General features: G+C 37.7%; 1 protein-coding gene across 6 annotated transcripts in view; it reads left to right on the forward strand.

Annotated features, from left to right (window-relative positions):
* Window positions 1-23,521, forward strand: part of USP28 (ubiquitin specific peptidase 28) — a 69,394-nt gene that overhangs the window by 30,423 nt on the left and 15,450 nt on the right. For 3 of the 6 annotated variants that reach the window (XM_027847360.1, XM_027847364.1, XM_027847366.1), the window contains 11 exons: window positions 7,967-8,072; window positions 8,650-8,809; window positions 9,997-10,083; window positions 10,828-10,965; window positions 13,535-13,608; window positions 14,624-14,703; window positions 15,480-15,628; window positions 17,346-17,473; window positions 17,764-17,859; window positions 19,006-19,164; window positions 22,080-22,303. In XM_027847360.1, the coding sequence (XP_027703161.1) occupies window positions 7,967-8,072; window positions 8,650-8,809; window positions 9,997-10,083; window positions 10,828-10,965; window positions 13,535-13,608; window positions 14,624-14,703; window positions 15,480-15,628; window positions 17,346-17,473; window positions 17,764-17,859; window positions 19,006-19,164; window positions 22,080-22,303 (1,401 nt within the window). The remainder of the gene's footprint in view (window positions 1-7,966; window positions 8,073-8,649; window positions 8,810-9,996; window positions 10,084-10,827; window positions 10,966-13,534; window positions 13,609-14,623; window positions 14,704-15,479; window positions 15,629-17,345; window positions 17,474-17,763; window positions 17,860-19,005; window positions 19,165-22,079; window positions 22,304-23,521) is intronic. The other 3 variants (XM_027847362.1, XM_027847363.1, XM_027847365.1) reach the window with 3 other exon arrangements.

The raw sequence follows: 23,521 nt of genomic DNA on the forward strand, positions 1-23,521 counted from the left end.
CTAGGATCCTGGCTAGGACAGTCAGTAGTAATATTTCACTAGGTCTTCTCAATTCTACCAAACAAGAAAAACTCAATACCAGTCACGCTATGACTCCCTGGCTAGAAATATTGATTTCTCAATTCCCCCAAAATTTTGAAGAACACCACTGGAAGTAATTTGTGTCTACTTTTGCTGTAGAAATGTAGGACTTTCCCAGTTTTTCCAAGGTTGGGGAATATCAATATGGTGCACCCTTCTGATTGCCCCACCCCCCTCCAACTTTAGGAGGTCTTCCTTGAAGGCAAAGACTTCCTTCAAGGGGTTCTCTTAATCCTCTTTGGAACCCTTCTTTGAGGGATCAGTTCCCTTCAAAGAATTCTAATGATCCAGGGAATACTCCCAGGTTATTTGCCAGTTATTTCCAAATCTATAAGTTGTAACTTTTAACACAAAATGACACACAAAACAAATTCCAGCAGGGTACTTATCTTCTTGTCCAAAGAAGATCTGTTGTGAGTGTTCAGGGTAAGAGTAAATTCATAGCCACAGATTCCTTAACAGAAAACTCTCCCTTTGTGGAAAGTTTTACCAGGGCCCTAAAGTAGGTAGATAGAGGTCCTGGTAAGGGGCCTGGGGGAAGCTCTTTCTGCCTGATCCCATTGTCTTGAGTGAAATTCAACAAAGATAGACTGAGGCACATCTTCTTAGAGCAAGATAACAGTTTATTAGCACGGTGTGAACCTGGTAATAAAGCAGGTCTAATGACAGCCTCAGGTAAGATCCCGAGACCAAGATGCAGCTCTTTTTTTATAAGCATAAAACAAAGCACAGAAAAGGGTAGGTGAGGAATTAATACAGTTGGTTGTAAGGTTGGCAGCAGCATAGGGGTGAGGACAACATGTTTGGTTATAGAGCTGAGGCATGGGAAACAATATGATTGATTGGAAATTGGGAATGAAGGATTAGCAACAACTTTCTCCTTCCCTCTAGTAACTAATAGAAAAATTCATTGTTTGAGTTCACCTGCAAGGTTAGAGATAGTGGACCCCAGACTTCTTTTGATAACAAACCAGATATCCTTGAACAAAGATACCTTGAAGGTATCAAGATACTAGTTACTAGATGAGACTCCCTGGTGTCCACCCAAGGATAGGAGATTTCCATGAGGCAGGAATAGGATAGTGATTAGCAGGAGTACTGGATTTCTAAACTTAACTCATTACAGACTAGCTGAATTTCTGAACCAAGTTCAGAGACAAAGAACCATGACTTAGGCAGAAACTGGACAAAACCAATTGTGAATAGTATCCATTTTAAAAAGACATAGAATCAATCTTAACATTTTACTATGTTATAATTGAGTGGTTGAATGAGACAAGGTCCTTTCAGAATGATATGAGTGAAGTAGAAAGAGTTTACTTGTTTTTGGGGGAATCAGAGAAGAGGTGGCACTGGAGATGGGCCTTGATAAGAGGGAGAGACTTTCAAAAGGCAGCAATATTATTGAGACCTTTCTAGGATGATGGAAATAACCAAAGGCATAAAGATAGGAAAAGGTAGGATGAGAACTGGAGTACTTTATTTTGGGTAGAGTATGGAGTGAATGGAGGGGGATAATGTAAGAAGTTTAAAAGTTGTTTTGGATCTGGATTGTGGAGATCCTTAAATGCCAGGCTAAGGAGTTTGGATTTAATTCAGTAAGCATTAAATCCTTGAAGGTTTTGAATTATATAATCAGATGTACATTAGGAAGGTTATTTAGTCATCTGTGAATGATTAGAGGTAGGCACAAAAGACTGGAAAAGAAGGGAGACCAATTGAGATCATTGTAACAGTTTAGTTGACAAGTAACGGGGACCTGAAGTAGAATAGTGGTAGTGGCATGTTAAGGGAAAAAAGAGAATAGATGTGAGAAGTTATAAAGGTAAAAACAGTAAGATTTAATAACTAACTGGAAATGGGGAATGTTGGGGAGGGAATAGTCAAGGATAATTCATATTGCAACCCTGGACAATTAGAAGAATTGTAGTGCTATCGACACAAATAGAACTCTGAAGAGGAGCAGGTTTCATAGGTTGGGAGAGATGAGGTCCTTTTTGGACATGTTGAATTCGAGATACTGATGGGACATCCAGCAATTGACCATGTGGGAGTGAGTTCAGGAGAGAGATTGACAAAATAAATGACACATAAAAGTTCCTTCTCTCAAGTAGTTTATATTCTGCTTGGGGATAAGGTATGGTTGGTTGGTTGGTTGTTGTTGTCCTTTGTTCTCGAAGGTCCTCTTCAAAATGACATCACTGTTAGAGTCAGGTTACAGTGTGTCTAACTGACTAATTAGACCAACAGGAGCTGGGAATGCTCTACCATAGGTCAGGCACAAATAGTCCACGTGAACATTTGGGGTGGGTTCTCTAAATCTTTGCATCTCGCATTTCTTTTGAGTTACTTCAATTCTGCTTTGCTCATAGAGCACAGCACCTTCTTTGATGAGGCCACACTATGCTGGGCAGTCCTGTGCCAGTGTTTCCCAGGTCACACAATCAATTCCAAAGATCTTAAGAGAGCCCTTGAGAGTGTCCTTGTATGGCTTTTTTTCTAACCACCCTGTGAGTGCTTGCCCTGTGTGAGTTCTCCATAAAATAGTCTTTTTGGCAAGTGTATGTTTGGCATTTGAAGAACATGGCCAGCACATTGGAGTTGCACTCTCTGTAGTAGAGTTTGAATGCTTGGCAGTTTAGTTCAAGAAAGGACCTCAGTGTCTGGCATATTATCCTGCCTTGTGATCTTCAGAATCTTCCAATCTTCAAATGGAAGTGGTTCAGTTTCCTGGCATAGTGCTGATGTACTGAACAGGTTTCACAGGCATACAACAGTGAGGTCAACACAACGACTCTATAAACCACCAGTTTGGTAGTAGTCTATAATGACAGAGGTTTTAAATTTGAATGATCAGCATAAAGGGGGAAGTTAAGAGGAGGGGCAGCTCTTGTAGGAGAAGCTGCTGAGTTCAGTTTTGGTCATAGCACCATAGGCTCCTTAGTCTGACATTTAAGAACCTTCACAGTCTGGCTCCAAAGCAGCTTTCTAGACTTCTTACATATTTAGAGCTGGAAGGGACCTTAGAGGCCACTGAGGGCCATAGCTCCTTCATTTTACAGATGAGGAAACAGATATAAAAGTTGTGACTTGCCTAAGCAGCTAGTTTAGTGTTGAGGCCCAGGTCTTCCTGATTCCCAAGTTTAGTGCTCTATCCACTATACCATGTTTGAACTGTAAAGATGTCCAATGTGCTATTGGAAATGTGACACTATGGCTCAGGGAAGATAGCAATTTGGGAGGGAATCACTTATAGAGTGATAATTAAAACCATGGGAGTGAATCAGATCTTCAAGGAAGAGAGAAAAGAAAAAGCTCTTCAGGGGCAGAGCCTTGCTTGAAACAGTCATATTTAACTGGTGGGTTAAAAAAAAAAAATGAGCTGTTTAAAGATGCTGAAGAAGCTCTCATATAGGAAAGGAAAGAATAAGAAGATTATTACAAAATATAAAGGATGAGAGATTTTAAAGAAGGAAGAGGTAGTTAACAGTGTCTCATGCTGTAGGCATGTGAAGGATATAGATGAAAAAAAATTTAAATTCTTTGAAAAAGTAGATCCTTAGTGACTTTGGAGAGATCAGTTTCATTAAAGTAGTGAAGATGGAAATCTTATCACAAAGGGTTGAAAAGTGAGTGAGTGGTGTGAGATAGTGACTAATAGCATGAGAGGGAGTAGTAGAGTCAGAGGAAGATTTGTTTTTAGAATAGAGGAGATCTTGATCATGGTTATAAGTAGAGATTAAGGAACTCAGTGAGGCAGATATCCTAAGAAAATTGTGAAGTAAGAGGCTGTCTAGGGCAGGTTCAGCTCTTCATCTCCTTTCTTACACCCCATACCAATAAGAAAGCACCTAACAATGAAAAATCAAAAACTAGTAAGGAGAAGAAAAGAAAGAAAGTTAGTTACCCCCAATTAATTCTTATAGAGAAACAAAATAAGAAGACTATCTCACAGGCCACAGTTGTGGAGTCCAGGTAGAAAAAAGGCCTAGCTTGAATAGCCTCTGAGTCTCTTCCTTTCCAGTGTCCTGACTATACTACCTCTATACCCTGTGTACCTTACTTAACCCCTTCATGGGTTTGGGGTAGTTGAATCTATTAGCTCAGTGGGCAGAGTAGGGATGGGAAAGACAGTTGTTGACCATGGAAGAAGGAGGGCATTTCAGGTGGTGCTAGAACTTTCTGAAAGGTACAGGAAGAAAAGGAATGGGACAGAAGAATTAAAAGAAAGGTAGAAAAGGGGGCCAAGGTGTTGACCAATGAATTCCATCAGCCTAAGGGTAGTTACAAGAAAGTTGGTTGCTGAGAGTAGGACAGAGCCCAAATGATTGAGGCTGGCAAAAGTAGTGGATAAGCCCAGACATAGTTGCTTTTCAGAGTCTTCCTACAGCAATGACCCAACTAATCATCTAGTCCATGAGGGTTACAGATCTTACCCAACCTTAGTAGGTCATGAGGTAGATCACTGGGAGAGAACAGAGAATGGGCAGCAGGGGTTGGAGGTGTAGCACATCATCACTGGGCCTGTCATTTCCCACTTTCTCTAAGGTAAATGAAAGAGATTGATAGAAGCCCAAATAGGTAAAGGACACCCTGGAAAAACCATGAGAAAGGCCTATAAAAGCTGACAGAGGAAGAGAAATTAGTATATAGTCTAGAGCCAGTACATTAAACAGGTACTTCACAGTGAAGGAAAATGAGTCAAAAATCTCTGAAGCTGAACAGTACTATACGTCCTATAAGATCCCAAGAAATCACCATGGGAAACTTCCTGCCAAGATGGCTGCCTGACTAGAGGTAAACTGCTCAGCTCCCACGTGACTACGCTAGCAAAACACTTGAATTCTATACCAGACCAAAAACTGATTAAGAAATTCAGTGAGAAACATGGAGATGAAAGTGCCAGAACTGCCAAGAGGTCAGCCAGAAGCCTCCAGTCCCCGCTCCTAACTCTGCAGACTTTTACCGTGCCACACTGAAAGGACTCTCTGCCCCTGGGGTCCCTTCTTCTGATCAGCTGGTACCTGTCAGAACTTCCATTTTAGGGGAAATGCCCAGGTCAGCCATGTCTTCATCCTCTCCAAGTTCCTCCTGTCTCTCTAGACTTTCCTCACTGTGTTCTCTTTTCTCCTTTCTAGCTCCTTTTTATGTACTGTCTTCACCCTTTTTAAAGCTCCCTTTTATGTGTAGTCTTCCCTCATTAGAATATAAGCTCCTTGAGGGCGGGGACTTTCTGTTTGCATTTGTATTCCTAGTGCTTAGCACATAGTAATCACTTTATAAATTCTTCTTGACTTGATTTGACCTTTATTCTGTAGGAAAAGGTGGCCCTTCTAGCAACTCAAATGTCTTGTGTCCTGAGACTAGAAGAGTGGAAGGCTCACTTGAGAAAGTCACAAGGTGGAGACCTTGGAAGTGCCTAGTGTGATCCTAACTGTAGTTCCTAGGTATTTTTACAGTTATCCCTTCCACATCTTGACTTTTCCCATTGCAGTTTCAATACGTTGCGGGTCAGCATAAGAAATTAAATGGGAATTTTTGGAGAGTTTTATGGAAGCCATAGATGACATAGAAAAAGTTTAGAAACTCAGAAATGCATAAGCTACATGTATAGTATTGTATAATACCAACATGTTTTATCTTTTAATACTATAAACATCCCATAAAACAAAAAGAAAAAATTCAGAGCTTTTCGCTGGTACAAAAGGAGGGCCAAAAAATTTTACGCTGATTTTCCCGATCGTGGGGGTGCTGTACCCCTAACCCCCACAATATGGAAGGGATAACTGTACTTGCAGTATTTATTTAATTTACTTGATGTTAGAACTCTGGATTTTGGCTATGATGTCCCTGGGACTCTTTCTTTTGGGGTTTCACTCAAGAGGTGATTGTTGAATTCTGTCTATCCTTATTTTGACCTCTGGTTAATAGATATGGACAGTTTTCATTTATGATTTCTTAAAACATGATTCATGATTTCTTGAAATATATGTCCAGACCTTTTTATTTTTAATCATACTCTTCAGAAGGTCCTTAAATTACTACTTCTTGTTCTTTTTTCCAAATTAGTGTGTGTGTGTGCACACGTGCGCACACACACACACACACATAAAGCATCTTAAATTTCCTTTAAAATTTTAAAAAATTGTGTTATAATTTTTTTTTGCTGTCTCATGGAGTGACTGACTTTTTTTTTTAATCTGTTCTCATTTTTAGGGAGTTTATTTCTTGGGTAAGATTTACCATTTTCTCTTCTACATTACTTACTCTCCTTCCAGTTCTTTCTTCCAGAGCTTTTTACATTTCTTCTAAGGTATTCTGTGCTTGTGGAAAATCTACTTTTTCCTCTGAGTCACTTCTTGTAGTTGTTACAGACTTTTTCTTCACTTTTGGGAGATCTCTGTATTTGCAGTAATTTTTGTTACCCTCCAGTGTCTCCAACTTTAGTTCTTTGTGCCAGACCCTGTCTCATGTTGTGCTTTTGGGGAGGGGTGGTTGAGCTGTTTGGTCTTGCTGTGGGTCATCTGGGTTGCTGTGCTGACGTCAGCTTGCAGGGCTTAATCAAACTCTCCCAGGATCTTCGGAGCATCAGAGTACTGGATATTCAGGATCCTTTTTTCTTATGTTGTTATCAGTACACATTTTTTGTTAATGTGAACATTTATCCCCAGCCTCAGTTCATTCTGAGCTTTAGCACTCCTGACAATGTTCCTACAAGACTATGCCACACTTTTGTAGAAGTCAAAACCTGTCTTTGATTTTTGTCTTCTCTGCATGTCTTTTATAAATTGAAGTTGATTGGTCAATTTTGTATGTATCCATGTCAATTCCTTTAGAAAACTTTAGAAAACTCAGAATCATTACTGGGCTTGTCCAACTCTTTTCATTTTATAGATGAGAAAAGCAAGGTCCAGAATTGTTCAAGCCTATATATGTAGTAAGTATCAGAAGTGAGATTTGAACATAAGTTCTCTTACTCTGGAGTCAGTGATATTTCCTCTCCACATCATGTTTCCTTACCATTTCATTTTTGTCTTAGTATCTGTCACTTCATAATTGTTCTAGCCAAGTGGTTCTTAAACTTTTTGGTCTCAGGACCCATTTATACTCTTAAAAAATTTTTGTATCTGTCAATATTTGCTGTATTAGAGATGAAAACATTTTGGAATTATTGTGAAAATAGTTTTGACCTCATAGACTCTCTAAAAGGGTCCTGGGCCCCCCATGAGTCCCTGGACCACATTTGAGAACAGCTTTATGGCTATTCTCTATAGGACTTAATGGGAAAGTTGTTAGTAAGAGTTCTCAAATGGAAATCACTTAGTCTGGTGATTGAACCTTTTCGATTAACCATTTATTTGCCTGATACTTCTTTTAGGGTGGGGGGAGGGCAGAGAGAAATATTGTTTTTGTGGATTGAACTTCTAGGTAGTTTTATTTGTTTGTTTGTTTGTTTTTTAAGCAGCCAGAAATGGTTAGTGTTCAAAAGGAGGTTGGGAAACTTGGAACATTATACCCTTGATGTACCCATAAATCCACAGAGCTTTTAGGTGATGTTCAAATTAAGCCAGACAGAGGAAATTTAACTTACAGATATGAGGAAAAATTTTGACTTTTTGGAAAGATAATATGAAGGAGGAGGTTCATTCATCTACAGTCCCACAGCTTGCTGGTTCTGGGAATGGTTGGAGGCTACATCTCCCCTGTAAATTATTTATTTGCAGTTCTGGTCTACCTGGTGTGATAATAACTCAGTGTAGCCTATCTACTGTGTAACCGGGATTCTATATTTGGAATGTGTGAATGTCTTTAATTTTTCTTTTTCTAGTTCAAATTTTATGCAAATATATACAGAAACAAAGATTCATTTTTGTTTGTTTTACAGAAGTAGTTGATCCAATACATGATAATAAAGATGATCTTCAGGCAGCCATTGCTTTGAGTCTACTAGAGTCACCAAAAATTCAAGCTGATGGAAGGGATCACAACAGGTTATTGAGTTAATTTACATTTTAAAATTCCCAGTTAGTATGAATTATCAAAAGGAAAAATGAGACAATGTATTTAAAGCCCATTGTAAACCTCAAAATGTTATGTAAATATCATGTATTTCCAGAAAGTGTAAGAACAGTTTGAGTTTCACCCAGGAATACAGTCTGAAGAACCTCTTATGATAACCTCAAATTCTTTCATCTAATAATCATCAAATCATCCTGTGTTTAAGGTCAAGACTGTGATGCACTATGTTAGAATCAGTGTTCTCAATTCCATGAGTCAGTGAATCCTTTGATTTTTATTTTAACCAAGAATATGTGTGTATAGTAAAACCTATTCCTTGGATTTTTTTTTTTTACCAAGAGTATGAATCCATTTCATATATAACCAGTGATTGTATAGTTCTTTTAAACTTAGATCTTTTTACAAAAGGTCACTGAAATTTACCACATGGTTTACAAATGAAATAAGATAGATAAAGCAGTTTATAAACTATAAAACACTATATAAATGTCAACTACTGTTTTGCCAAGTTCAGCTCTTGATTTTGCGTGTATATATATATTGGGACAGGACTCATGAAGCAACTACTATTGAAAATAAACGTTCAAAGAGGAAGCGCTGTGAAGTCTGGGGAGAAAATCCCAACCCCAATGACTGGAGGAGAGTGGATGGTTGGCCAGTTGGACTTAAAAATGTTGGCAATACCTGTTGGTTTAGTGCTGTTATACAGGTAGAGTACTCTCCAGTTTATTAGAAAATCTAGTGCACATAATCTATATCACCAAATTTAAATGTGAAGAATATATGTTTTAAATTAGAATGATGATCTAAAATGATTAGAAGTCTTTTTCATGTGTTACTGGATTTTGTTGAAATTGGTTTCTTTTGGGAGTTTTGGAGCTAGATATGCTAGGGACTAAATCAGATGAAGATAAAAATCTCTAAGAAGATAATATGAGTTCTCTTTGTTTGTGGGCATTTTGTAATTATAGCTCCAGGATTGGAAATAATGACAGAATTCTTTCTTAATTTCTTAAATTGGATTTAGAAAGTGATTCAACTAAATTTTTTTGGTATAACTTTTGACACTACCTGTGTGACCTTGGGCAAATGACTTAACTTCCCTGGTCCTCAGTTGTCTCTCTTTAAAATGAGGATAGACTAGATGGCCTTAGAAGCTTCCTTTCCAGCTCTAAATATTCACTTTCAGCATAGCACTTTGTAGATCAGATTACAGTTGGTAAGTTGTTATCAGTTTGAAATTTTAACAGATCAACTTAATGACTGATGATTTATTTACTGCGTGAGATCTTAGTTTCATTTTGGATCTGTTTTCTGTAGTGTCACTTGAGATGGGCCCATTCAGGATGAACTTAAGTTCTCTGAAGTGAAAGTTAGGATTGATAACATTCTATTATACTGAATATATCTGTAGAGATAAAGATGTTCCACTTATTTCAGATTTAGAATCTGTTTCTGCCTGCCTTCTTCAGGTTGCTAGCAGTCTTGGGGAAGAATGAACCATTTGAGTGCCTGGTGCTCTCCCCTTCCCCCAACTACTATATAAGCTGCTTAAGGGCAAGGAGTTTGGTTCTGTATCCTCAGAGCCCAGCACAGTAGAATTCACAGGGAAGAATTCAAAGGAGAGACCTTTAAGAGATCCAGCACCCTGATCTTTTAAAGGGTCATTCTGATCAGTTAATGAACAGAAGGTACAGAATTCTTAATAAATATTATTGAATTGAATAGATTAACAGGATACTCATTTATATATAATGTGTTCTTATTTAAATGATGATGAACAGAATGCTTCTCTTTTAAAGTATATGTGGAATGTAAATACATAAATATGTGAGGGATTTTTTTTTATATATATTTTGAGGTGAAAGTTATAAGCTATGTCCTTTTTTTCCCTAGTCTCTCTTTCAACTATCTGAATTTCGAAGGCTTGTTCTTGGCTATAGTCTTCCACAAAATATACTTGAAAATTGCCGAAGCCACACAGTAAGTTGGTACTGAACGATTTCCATAATTAATGACTGAGTTCCTTTCAGCTTAGAGGGTTTTAAGCTTTTGGCTTCTTTCAGTGTTCTGTCTCTGATCCTCTTTGATTTGTCCGAGCAATTGCTTTCTCTTCTGAGTGGCAAGTTTTCTTCTCTTGTGACATAAAACAGATTTTTTAAAATTACATAGGATTTTAAATTTATGTGAAGAATTATGAGAAGAATTCAAAGAATGCTAGTTGTGACAGTCACCTTGTCACCACTAGCTTCAATGTCTGTTTGCCTTTGGGGCTCAGTGAATAGAAGATTTAGAAACATTTGTTCTATTTTGGGACATCCCTCAGTGAGACTTCAGTAGCTGTTCAACCCAAATTCTCCAGAGGCCTGGACATTCTCGAAATAGAGAGAGTAATCTATTCTTATCAGAGGTCTGAGCCTTCAGCCAGGGATCTAATGCCTCTCTAGATTTCTCCTGGTTATGTATTTCCCTGACAGCAGGAGGGATGGCAGCTGCAGAGAATGATCATGTGGTTGGTTCTCAGCCATTGTCACTCCCACTTAGACTTCACTAAGTTTAGCAGTAATCACACAGGCCTTAATAGTTTCTGTTCTATAGTTCAGGGCCTGGCTCTTTCCTAAATTGGATTGAATATAGTTTTGGGAGTGGTCACTGACACTTTTTCTTTTGAAATACTGAATTCCCTACATCAAATGATAACTATCTTATATGTTGTGTTTCCCATAGGAAAAAAGAAATATTGTGTTTATGCAGGAACTTCAGTATCTGTTTGCTTTAATGATGGGATCAAATCGTAAATTTGTAGACCCTTCAGCAGCCCTGGATCTCTTAAAGGGAGCATTCCGATCAGCTGATGAACAGCAGGTACAAAAGAAATAATTTTTTTGCCCCAAAACATCCTGAAAAAAAGTTCTTTCAGTTATTCTTTGTTGGTGCTTCACTGTCTTTGCTTGATTCCAAAGATCAACATCTGCTTTAGCTTCAAAAAATGGATGTCTGATATAGGTGCTTATGTAGGTTATGAACAACTTTAAAGCATAGGCAATCAAGGAGGAAGAAGAAAAAAGGTTCAGAGAGTAGGAGAGGAGGAAGGGTGATAAAAATAGGCAGGGAAAAAATGCAAGTACCATAGTCAATCAGTCAACAAGTATTTATTATGTGCTCCACACTGTGCTAAGCATTGGGTATACAAGACAAAGAATAAAACGCTTCCTACTCCTAGTGAGCTTACATTCCAAGTAAATATGGTTAATATATGCATATGCAGATATTTATGTATTTACACACAACACACTAAGTAGTTAAATCCACAGTACTATGGTAAGGAGGGCGCTAGCATTTGGAGGGGCATCAGGAAAGGTTTTGTGCAAAAAAAGATTTTCCTGAGCTTCATCTTAAAAGAAGAAAGGGATTCAGGGAGGCAGAAGTGAAAGAGGGAACATATTTTATGCATGGGAGTCAGCCTGTGCAAAAGCAGGAGATGAGAGATTGAGTGCTGTGAATGAAGGACAGAGAGAAGACCAGTTGGGCTAGATTGCAGTGTCCAGGGTAAACCCCATAGACCAGCTCAGGGTAGTCTCTAACTATGAGGCTGTCCAGAAGATTTTGTTGCTACCACCTCTTACGAAGGGAAACAAGAATTTTCCCCTGGATCTGTGGGCCTTTTACTTAATTTCAGCTCAACATTTGTTAGGTGCTTGTTATGTGCCAAGCACTGTTATCTCCCCTGCATCATCCACTTTATCTGACCCTCACCTATTTAAATAACCCAGCTGGGTGTGTTATCCAGTGTGAGGGAATTTGAGGGTAGATTATAGGTACACAGATAGTAGAGGCGTTTATGCTCATTTATGCACCCTTTATTCTAGCATTCTTGTCTAAGGCCCAGAGTGGCTTCATTTCTCTTGTTCACTGTGAAAATTAATTCCTTTCTCTTTAGGCCTCAAAGCTCTTTTAGTCCCAGTCCAAGACTGCTTTGTGAAGTCAGTGCAGCTTACAGCATAGCCCCTGATTCCCAGTTCATCAGCTTTTCTGGCTTTTCTTTAAAAGGATCATGTTATCTGTGTGCCGTGTCATTCCTGTTCAGGAATCTTCAGTGGTTCCTTGTGGCCTCCAAGAGAGACTTCCAGCTCTTCTGCTTTTCACAGTTTGGCCTTGCTGAAATATCTGCTCCTAGACCTGCAGCTGGAAAAGACACCAGAGGCCATCTAGCCCAACCTCCTCATTATACAGAGGAGGAAACTGAGGCCCAGAGAGTGAACTGGGTCACCAGGAGGATACAGGCACTAAGGATAAGAAGCAGGAGTTGAGTCCCAGGTCTTTTGTGAGCCACTAGTCTTTCCACTGTACCAGGCTCTCTCCTCAGTTTGCTCTTTCCTGAACTCAGCATTTCCTCCTTCACCTCTGCCTTTGCGCAGGCTGTGCCCTCAGACTTGGGTTACTCTCCCTCTTCACCTCCACCTCTTAGAATCTTTAACTTCTTTCAAGACTCAGTTTAGGTGCTGCCTTCTAGGAGAAGCTTTTCTTGAAGACCCAATTTGGGCTCTTTATTTCTCAAATAATCTTATATTTACTTATCTGTATACATGATGAATCCACCCTCCCCAAATAGAATATAAACTCCTTGAGGATAAGGAATGCTTTCTTTTTTGTCTTCATATCCTCAGCACCTAGCATAGTGCTTTGTACAAAATAGGTGCTTGACTGATTTGCTAAATCAGTCCTCCCCTCTGCTATTCCACTCTGATTGTGCTTTCAAAGCCACTCCTTCCTTTCTGCCCCGCCTGTTTCTTTAAAAGCCCCAAGACTCGTTCTAACTTTGCTTCCATGGCCTAACCACAGAGAGTTCTATTTTCTCATCCCGTGACTTCAGTACTAATAGAAAGTTAGCATTTTCAGACACATGCGTCCTGACCCTTATTAGCTTTCCTCAGAGATAACCTTTAGCATCTGTATAACTAAAATAAGTTTTGAGTTTGTTGGTCTTTGTTACTCTCAGATACCCCTCCTTTTTTTTTTGAGGGGTACAGCTCCTTTGGCTACAGTTGCATCTGGCAAGGAGGGGTGAGTTTCACCCATAAGGGCTGCTGAGTTTACTTTCTGTCATCAGTGTCTTAGGTTGCCCTGCCCTTCCTCTACTCTTTCCTTACTGAGTCCAGTGTCCTGTCTCTCACCCCCCACACCCCTTGCTTTAATGTCTTTGCCTTTCTTTGTATCCCCAGAACTTTGCAGAGTGCTTAGCTCTTGGTGAGTATTTAATAAGTATTTGATCAGTGAAATTGATCCCATTTATAATTAATTTTTCTTAAGAAGCATTCATGTTCTGGTGTGCTTAGTAAGAGTTTTCTTACTACTTGGTGGGTAAAAGGAAAAATCTTATTCCTCTTGAACATAGTAATGTATCTAATATCCATGACATTCTTGCCTCTTCTAGCAAGATGTGAGTGAATTCACCCACAAGCTCCTAGATTGGCTGGAGGATGCATTCCAGCTTGCTGTTAATGTCAAGTGAGTATTAAGAATTTGATTTTGGGGCAGTTAGGTGGTGAAATGAATAGAGCACTGGCCCTGGAGTCAGGAGGACCTGAGTTCAAATTCGGCCTCAGACACTTGATACTTACTAGCTGTGTGACTCTGGGCAAGTCACTTAACCCCAGTTGCCTAGTCAAAAAAACAAACAAAAAAAAAAGAATTTTATTTTCCCATCCTTTTCTTTCACCCACCCCTAGTTTCTCCCTAGAGAATTTCAAAATTTTATTTACTAGGATATCTTAAAAACTTATCCTGACTGCTTTCTTGGAGAAATAAATAATTTTCACTAAATCTTGTAGACTTTACTACCCACAGATTTATTGAGAGTCACAATTAGACTTTTGGCTTTCTTCTTCTCTCAGAGATGATAGCTCTATTCTAGTCTGTAATTCTTTAACTTGATGGTCCCTGGCTACTACTTTAAAACAGCTACCACCCGTGTTGCACAGTTTAACCTATGGTGTGAACATGGTAGCATTAACTGTAGTTGAAGACATTAATTTAGACATTTTTAATATGTGACTATTTTGAAGTTACTCCTGTTGGATGGGGATGGGTGAGAGCAGTGACAACATTAGCCATTTCAGTTTTGACAGAAATGAAATTCCTGACAAGTAACAGATGTCCTTGACTTTCTTATCCAGGTACTAGGAATTTGATCCCTAAAATGCTTTGACTCCCTACATGAAAATATCTGTGTATTATAAAAGCAGTCTTATAGATAGCCACTTACTTGCCAGTAACAGTTTAAGTGAGGCAAATAGGAAGGAGGCTGGTTTTCATTTTGTGTCCTGTGTGCCATTGGGGGAGAAGGCACTTGGGAAAAAAGATATGTTTGTTTGCAAGGCTTCACAACAGTGATGTGTTATTTGTTTTAGAACATATGTTGCTCTTTGGGAGTTGGTAGAAATTAAGTAACTTTCACCTTTAAATAATGAGCAGGCTTAATGTTATGAACCGTATGATGTAGAATTCTCTACCTTTTTGAAAGCAGCAGTCCCAGGAACAAATCCGAAAATCCAATGGTGCAGCTTTTCTATGGCACTTTCCTGACTGAAGGGGTTCATGAAGGTAAATTCTGTGTTCTGATTGGTTGTCACTTCTGGATCTCTGATTTGTGTTCTGGAATATATTATTGCAGGTTCTAGATGGAATTATTTCGTTAAGGACATCTTTCCTTTTACTATAGTTTTTGCTCTTTTTATTTCTTTAATATCAGATTCTCAATCTAAGACATCGCCAAATGTCTCATGATGGAGAATGCTATTCATATCCCAAGAAAGAACTATGGAATTTGAATGCAAATCGAAGCATGCTATTTGCTGTTTTTTTTTGTCTGTTTTGTTTTGTTTCCTCTTCCTAGTGGTTCCTCCTATTGGTTCTAATTCTCTTTACAACATCACTGATGTGAAAATATGTTTAATAAGAATGTATATGTATAGCCTATATCAGATTACTTGCTGTCTTGGGGAGGGAGGGAGAGAAAAATTTAAAACTCAGAAGCTTATGGAAGTGATCGTTGATAAATCAAAATAAATTAATAAAAAAATTTTTTAAAATATCAGATCCTCAGAAGTTTTAGTCCTATACAAAGCCATACTGTCCTGGGAAGGACAGATTTATAAGGAGCTTCTGCTTTAGGAAAATTGTTAATATCCTCCACTGGCAGGCTTATTTAAGCTGCATGTTTGCTACAAAATATTAAGTGATTTCTACTTTCTGATTCACTAGAAATTGTTCTAATTTTAGGAAGATACTGTAAAATAGTGTTTTGGGGACCAGAAAGCAGATGGTGGAGGCAGGGTGGTTTGTTTTGTTTTGTTTTTTCATGCCAAATTTTCTTCTAGGTAAGACCTTTTGCAACAATGAAACTTTTGGCCAGTATCCCCTTCAGGTAAATGGTTATCGGAACTTGGACGAATGTTTGGAAGGAGCCATGGTAGAGGGGGAGATCGAGATGCTTCCTCCTGATCATTCAGTGAAGTATGGACAAGAGGTTAGTTTGACGTATTTATTTGCTCTGCAAAGGACAAAGTGCCAGTTAAATAAGACTGAGGTCTTTGACAGGGGACTCTTTCCTTAATAAACTTAATAAGACTTAATAAAACCTATCGTTTTGTTTGACACTTAACAGAGTTTGAGCAAAAGTCATACATTTGAGCCAGTGAGCCTGAATATTTTTGGCAGAGAAATTGCTTACTATAATTGAAAAGTTCTTTAGCCGTTTAAAAAGTCATAAATACTACATCTCATGTTTTCAATGTGATTCAGTTTTTCTTTTAAAGCCAATCTATACCTAAATAGGGGGAACCTCTTGCTTCCATATTTTTGGAGGGTAAAAAAGTACAATGCTTAACTCTTTAATATGCCATTTAAAATATTTTTCCTATCACATTTTTAATATTAAATTCTCTTGCCTGTATTTTTATCATTATTGTTTTTAGGTGATTGGTAATGAAAGAGAGGTGGAGGGGGGTTGGTGAGAAGCATGTGGTAAATTCAAGACCTCCAATCAAGCTTCCAGTGCCAGCACTGAATGGCACTTTTCATTTATTTAGCCACAGTATTGAAGAGTCCAACTCAGTTACTGTAGGAATGAAAAGGACGTTTTCTTGACATAATACAGGGAAACCCACAGCAAAGGCTTAAGGAAGCATTTGTAGAACAAGATTAGAAATAGAATGTCAGTCCCAGGACACTTGGAGCTTATACCTCCCTAGATTTTCAGAAAAATGTCTTAATTCATGATGAATTATATCATTATATCATTATAAAATGCTTTATGGCATATACCATCTGTGCAATTTTTATGACCTTGGAATCAATTGAAAACAATGTTCTTAAGATAGCTAGCTATCTGGAGACCTTTCATTCAAAGATGTACATGTCCTTAAATGACTGGAAGAATTAATCCTGTATGCTTAAATTTAGTCCTTTGGTGATTATAGAATTCTTATATTGCCTAGATTTAATGTTTTGTTTAAGGACAAGGTATCTGAACTGAAAATAGTAACTTCTTGTTCAGTTATTAATATCTTTATCCAAATGCAACTGTGACTTGTTACATAGTTCATTAAATAGAACATACTCTTTTGTAATAGTCAGTCCTGTCCTATGAACACAGGGCATTCACCAAATGTTTTTTAATAATTTAGATAAATTATTTCCCACCACCACCATCAGATAGCATTATAGGAATTTAAAGAATGCTAGAAACTTGAACAGTGAGAAATAATAATTAAATTATGCCTGTTTTCACATTGTATTCCCAATATTTCCCTCTTTATCCTATTGAGAGACAATGACTTCCATTTATATCAGTGTCTGATACCTCTTGAATGCCTGCTGCTTTACAAACTAGCCTTAGCTACTTTGTATACGTCCATTATCTTGGCACAAATCCATGCCAGTTCATCCATCCCCTAGTTATATTAGAGCAAAGGATAACCTGCGTAAAATGGAACTTACAGTAAATTCTTTCTTTTGTGAAATATTTAACTAACTTCTTCATTGAGTGAGCTCCATTATAAGAGACCATTTCCTTGGATATTTAAGGAAGAGGAGGAAGCGCCTTTTCATATGTCTGTTTAGCAGGAGTTATTTAGCTTTAAAGAAGAAAATTTTGAGAGGTATATAAATGTTGATGTTAAATATGAGCATTGCTCTTTTCTGAAATTGATTTTTCTTTTCCTTTTAATTTCTGTTTCTGACAGCGATGGTTTACAAAGCTACCTCCAGTACTGACCTTTGAACTCTCCAGATTTGAGTTCAATCAATCCCTAGGTCAACCAGAGAAAATTCACAATAAGTTGGAGTTTCCTCAGATTATATATATGGATAGGTGAGGCTCTCCATTCATTTGTCATTTACTGTGTTGCAGATTGCCTTTGTGTTGAATTCCAGCTATAGGAATGAATATACTTTAAGTGAAGGGTTCTTAATACATTTGGGTGGGAAAAAAGAAGCAGGTAAATGTGGAAGCCAAGATAGCATGTGTATGTTCTCAAAATACTGCTTTTGTTCTTTTTATTTGCTAAAAAGAATTACTACTTAGAGGAATTTTAAAATATTGATATGAAACATATTTGTGGGATTATTATTTTCTTAAGTTATACATTATAATTTCGATAGGTATATGTATAGCAGTAAAGAGCTTATTCGAACTAAGAGAGAACACATTCGGAAGCTGAAAGAGGAAGTTAAGTTTCTGCAGCAAAAGTTGGAAAGGTAAGTCATCTGCAGCATAAAATTTGGGAATGTTAACACTCTAAATGACAAAAAGTAGAGCAAATAAATTTTCATAAACTGTTATGTTATGGTTACATTACCAGGCTTAGTTTAGACATATTTTTTGTATTGCTCCATAGCATCAGAAATAGCTCCTGGCTGTGTTGGATGTTTTTCTCCCTGATTAGTAAGCTTAAGAATTTAAAAGTGTGGTTTAAAATTTCACCAAGGAAAAAAAAAATTAATGCAGAGTTGTATGTCTTAATTCTGTTGTTTTTACCAAATGGTCAAGAAAAGAAATTATAAATAAACATAATATTTCGGAGCTAGAAGACATCTTAGAGAGACTCTAAGGCCTATCCCTTTCACTGTACAGGTGAGGAAAATGAGTCTCAGAGAGGTTAAGTGATTGTCCTAAAGTCACACAAAAAGTTAGTGGCAGAGCTGGAACTAGAACCCAGGTCTCCTAGTTTCTTTACTTCTTCTTTACAAGCAAGGCAAAAGATCAAGACAGCTAGATCACCCCATACCATATCCATCCATAACTGTTAAAACCCTGAGATTTGCTGACTGAATAACAATCAGGATTTGCTATTGGGATGAAAACAGGTATAAATATTAGAAAGAGTAGATAAGACTGAAAACTATGCTTCTAATTAAGACACAATCTTAACTCTTTTGCATGGGATTCAATTATCATTGGCACTGCCAGATCATTGCATTGTTTCTCCTGGCCAGCTTCATTGTTTTACCTTTTCTAGCAACTCTAATGAAGTATTTATTTCCCTTTGAGATATTTAGCTCCCTCCCATCAGCCTAGAACCACACTGTGATGTACTGGCAACATGGGACAGCTGATGTAGTTACTTAGAGAATAGGAGCCCACTTAAAGTACTTTGAATTTCTGAACTCATCTATGAGGTATATAAAAAATTATGTTGGTCATCATGATCTTGTCCTTCAGAATAGCTTTCCATCTGGATGCTGCAGAATTTTTCCCAGACTTCTGTCTCTGTCCTCCAGATATTCGTTCTGCTTTGGTGTTAGCCTTTCTATTGGGTCTGTACAGCAAATGATCTTGGATTTGTCTCAGAAAACATAGCAGCAACTTTGGCTCTCAGAGTGTGTGTTTGTGTTGTTTCCTAGGTATGTGAAGTATGGCTCTGGCCCGGCTCGATTCCCACTCCCTGACATGTTGCAGTATGTCCTTGAGTTTGCTAGCACCAAGCCTGCTGAGGAAGTGCCTCCCTCGGGCCGTGCCTCATCTCTCCACTGCCCAATTTCTGACCTGACAGCCAAGAAGAGGTGATTGAGCTTCTTGTGGTAGGGTGGGGTATTATGCTATTGAGTAATTCAGAAGCTGAATCATGGGTGACTGACCAGAGCTCTGGGCTTGAGGTTCCAAAGCTGCCACATGTTCTTAGTTCTGGTCCTCCTATAGTCTAGTCATGTGGCCTTGACCCTGAACCATGTGCCGCCTCCTGGCATCCACCTATGTGGGGTGAGGGTCAAATGAGATGATGCCTGTGAGTGCCATATGAATGTCTTGAAAAGATGAAGGGAGGCGGTGCTCCCATGGAGTGGCTGACTGACCTTGTGCAACTTGTATTATCTGAGGCAGATAGAGATTGAGTGACTGACCCTGGGCCACACAGCAAGTAAATGTTGGAGGCTAGATTTGAACTTAGGACTTCTTGACTCCACACGCACTCTGCTACCTAGCTGCTTCTTTAGTACATATATATATATATATACACACATATAGTATGGGGGTTGGCAAACTTTTTTCTGAAAGGGCCAGGTAGAAATGTTTTAGGCTTTGCAGGCCAATAGGCAAAATCAAGATTATTATGTAGGTACAAGAGAGAAAACAAATTTCCACAAAATTTTTATTGATGAAATTCAAAATATAATAATAATAATTGAGTATGATTTTTAAAAAACATAGATCTACTGATGAAGAGAATGGAATATGATGGGGTGGTAGAATAACATTTAAATTGGGGTTCAACATTAGTATTCCTGAGCATCAAAATCATTTACAAATGTTTATCTGTTGATGCTGATCTGTAATGAAATATTAGCTTATTTCATCTTTAAAAATGTCTTCACCCAGATAGGTACTACCATATACTGATACCAATCCATGAGTATATAATTTTAATTGAATCTTAGAAGGCATTTTTAGAATTCTATTAGGTTTTTCTCTTGGTGCTTGGCTTTTAATGTGTAATTACATTGCAGATTAATTCCCATTGAAGATTAGGTAGAAATTCCTCAATTGCACAGTTCAGTGGGTGCCCAAATGTAGAAATTTCTTTTGCACTTACATCAAGGTCTGAAAAACACTGCTGGAACTGTAGATCAAGCTTGGAAAAATCTCCTGCAAATTTGTGTGGAAATAGAGGTGTTGCTTCTTATTTTAACTTTTGTCAGGATGGGAAATATCAAGCAGCTTGACATTACTTGTGTTTCAGACAATATTAGTTGTTGCTGCCAAATTGATTTTACTTTGGTACAGATTTCACATATAATCACTGTTTTGCCTTATAATTTGGGGTTGAATTTGTTAAGAAACATTATCAGGATCTACAGCAAAAGCTAATTTCCAAAGCCATTCAGTGTTCTAATAATAGTGTTTAAGGCAGTTCTTCTGCCCTGAGTTCAAACAATTGTAATCTTTTTTTTCTTCTTTTTCTTGTTTTGATATAATGGGTACACACTGATAAAATATATATATGTACACACACACACATAACATTACAGTAGGTGTGGCATTCAGTACTGTGGAGTTATAACTGTCATTGCTGTTTGCACTATGCCCAGCAGTGGTGTGAAGGAATGAGAGCACCCAGTGCAGTCTATGTCGTAACTATTCAGCGCTACCATTGTAGTGCAAAAGCAGCCATAGACAATACATAGAAAAATGAACATGACTGTGTTTCAATAAAACTATATTTATGGAGCCTGAAATTTGAATGTAATATAATTTTTACATGCTATGTAATATTATTTTTCTTTTGGTTTTTTTTTCAACCATTCAAAAATATAATGACCATTCTAAGCTTGTGGGCTGTACAAAAACAGGTGTCAGGCTGGAGTTCACTGATGCCTGATTTAGGATTTTAGTATCTTTAGTATATTCTCCTGGGGGAAAGAAGGCTGAAAAGTTTTTTCCCTCGTTTTTGATGGTATTTTTTTACCCAGTTTTTTTTTAACAATATTTTATTTTTTCCCCAATTACATGTAAAAACAATTTTTAACATTCATTATTTTTTTCTTTAAGTTTTGAGTTCCAAATTCTGTCCCTCTTTTCCTCCTCCCCCCTCTAATTGAGAAGGCAAACAATCTGATGTAGGTTATACATGTGCAAACATGTAAAATATTTCCATATTAGTCATTTTATGGAGGAAAACTCAAACTAAAAAAAAGAAGGAAAAAAAGGAAGTGAAAAAACAGTATGCTTTGGTCTGTATTCGGATGCCATCAGTTCTTTCCCAAAGGCAGATAGCATTTTTTATCATGAGTCCTTTAGGATTGTCTTGGATCTTTATATTACTGAGAATAGCTAAGTCATTCAGGGGTGATCATTGTATAGTGATACGGCTGTTACTGTGTACAATATTTTCTTGGTTCTACCCACTTCACTTTGCATCAGTACATCTAAGTCTTTCCAGGTTTTCTGAAAGCATCCTGCTCATCATTTCTCATAGCCCAGTAATATTCCACTACAATCATATGTCACAACCTGTTCAGCCATTCCCCAATTGATTAGCTTTCCCTCCATTTCCAATTCTTAGCCTTTGGTAGTTTTTCTTAATGCTGAAGCATAAGGAAATTATATTCTCTAGCTCGATTTTGATGGCAATCACCAGCAATAATGAGAAACTTTTTGTTATTGTTGTTAGTATCTGTAAATTTGTATTGGTTTTGGACAGCAGTGAATAACCACCAAACTGTTAAGGGAAATTTGATTTCAGTTTCTGATCCTGTGTTGGGCAACTACTTCAGTTTTCAAGCCTTTATCTAATTTGGTCTGAAAGAAGAGGCTACTTTTGGGAACTGGACCTTAGAAGCTTTCCAGTTCTCTGAATATTCCATGAAGTAGTCTTGGCAGAGAAAGAAAGCTACAATCTTGCTTCTGAATAACTTATTCTAGTTCAAAACTATTCCTTGAAAAGAAGTATTGGTAGTGTGATCTTTTTTTTTTTTCCCTTTAGTATTAGAGCAGATGAATATTCTGGCAAAGCTGAAGTTCCTCTGCCCTCTTTGGAAAAAGATAATTTACTACAAACTGATCTGATAAATAAGCCATTTACATCGTCCCGACCTTCAGTGAAAATGCCTGAGCACCCAGCTCCACGAACAATCACTGAGGAGGAAATGAACTTTGTTAAGACCTGTCTTCAGAGGTGGAGGAGTGAGATTGAACAAGATATACAAGGTTGGCTGTTTTGCAACTTGTTAAGCAGTTACTTTTTATTGGTTTAAAAATTTTTTTTAAGTTAAAAGGAAGAAGATAATTTGGGATCATGTATTAAGATATACTTCCTGTCTATGCCATTGTCTTTACTGCATAATTTTTGTTGTCCTGACTTCCTTACCCTTCTTATTCTTTGATTTCTGTCTAGATGTAGTATATTTTAAATAAGAATTTTTAAATTTTACTAACTTACATTAGTGAAAGATGTTCTCTGTAGTACCTTTGTATTTGAGGTTCTTTCTGCAGTTTAAGTTGAGCTGGTTTTTATTTTGTCCTTCCCTTGTGAAATTTCTCAAATTGTAAAAAAAAGAAAGAAAGAAAAAAAGGTCTCTCTGTCTCAAATGGCTCCCAGATTAGTAATGATACTCTTATCACATCAAAGTTCCCGGAGATTACCAGTCAGTGGAACTAATATAGGCAGAACCTTATTGGACAACAAGTATTTACTAAGTTCCTACTATGTGCCAGGCATTGTGCTAAACAATGGGGATAGAAAAAAGAGTAAAAGACAAGACAGTTCCTGATCTCAAGGAGCTTACAATCTAATGGGGGAGATAACTTGCGAACAGCTATGGACAAACAAGAGATGTACAGGATAAATTGGAGATAATCAGCAGAGGCAAGGCACTAACATGAAGGGGATTTGGAAAGGCTTCTCACAGAAGGTAAATTTTAACTAAGACTTGAAGGAAGCCAGGAAAATCAGAAGATACAAGTCAGAAAATTCCAGGTATGCAGAATAGCCAGTGAAAACACACAGAATCTGGGGAGGGAGTGTCTAATATGAGTATTAGCAAGAGGGCTACTGTCACTGGATCTCAGATTATGTAAATGGGAGTAAGGAATAAGAAGACTGGAAAAGGTAGGACGGGGTCAGGTTTTAAAGGGCTTTAAAAGCCAAATAGAGAATTTTATATTTGATCCTGGAAGTAAAAAGGAATCACTGAAGTTTATTGAATAGGAAGGGTAACATGGTCAGACTTTCAGAAGTCTTGGAAGAATATGAGGGAAAAGAGGATGATAAACAGCATTAAAGTCTGCAGAGAGGTCAAGAAAGATGAGGATTGAGAAAAGTCCATTGGATTTGTCCATTAAGACATCATTGGTAACTTTGGAGAGAGTAGTTTGGGTTGAAAGAACCCAGATTATAGATAACTAACCACTGTCTTCATAGAAAAA

This window comes from Vombatus ursinus, unplaced genomic scaffold, assembly GCF_900497805.2.
Source record: "Vombatus ursinus unplaced genomic scaffold, bare-nosed wombat genome assembly UNPS02015398.1, whole genome shotgun sequence".
Classification (NCBI taxonomy): Eukaryota; Metazoa; Chordata; class Mammalia; order Diprotodontia; family Vombatidae; genus Vombatus; species Vombatus ursinus.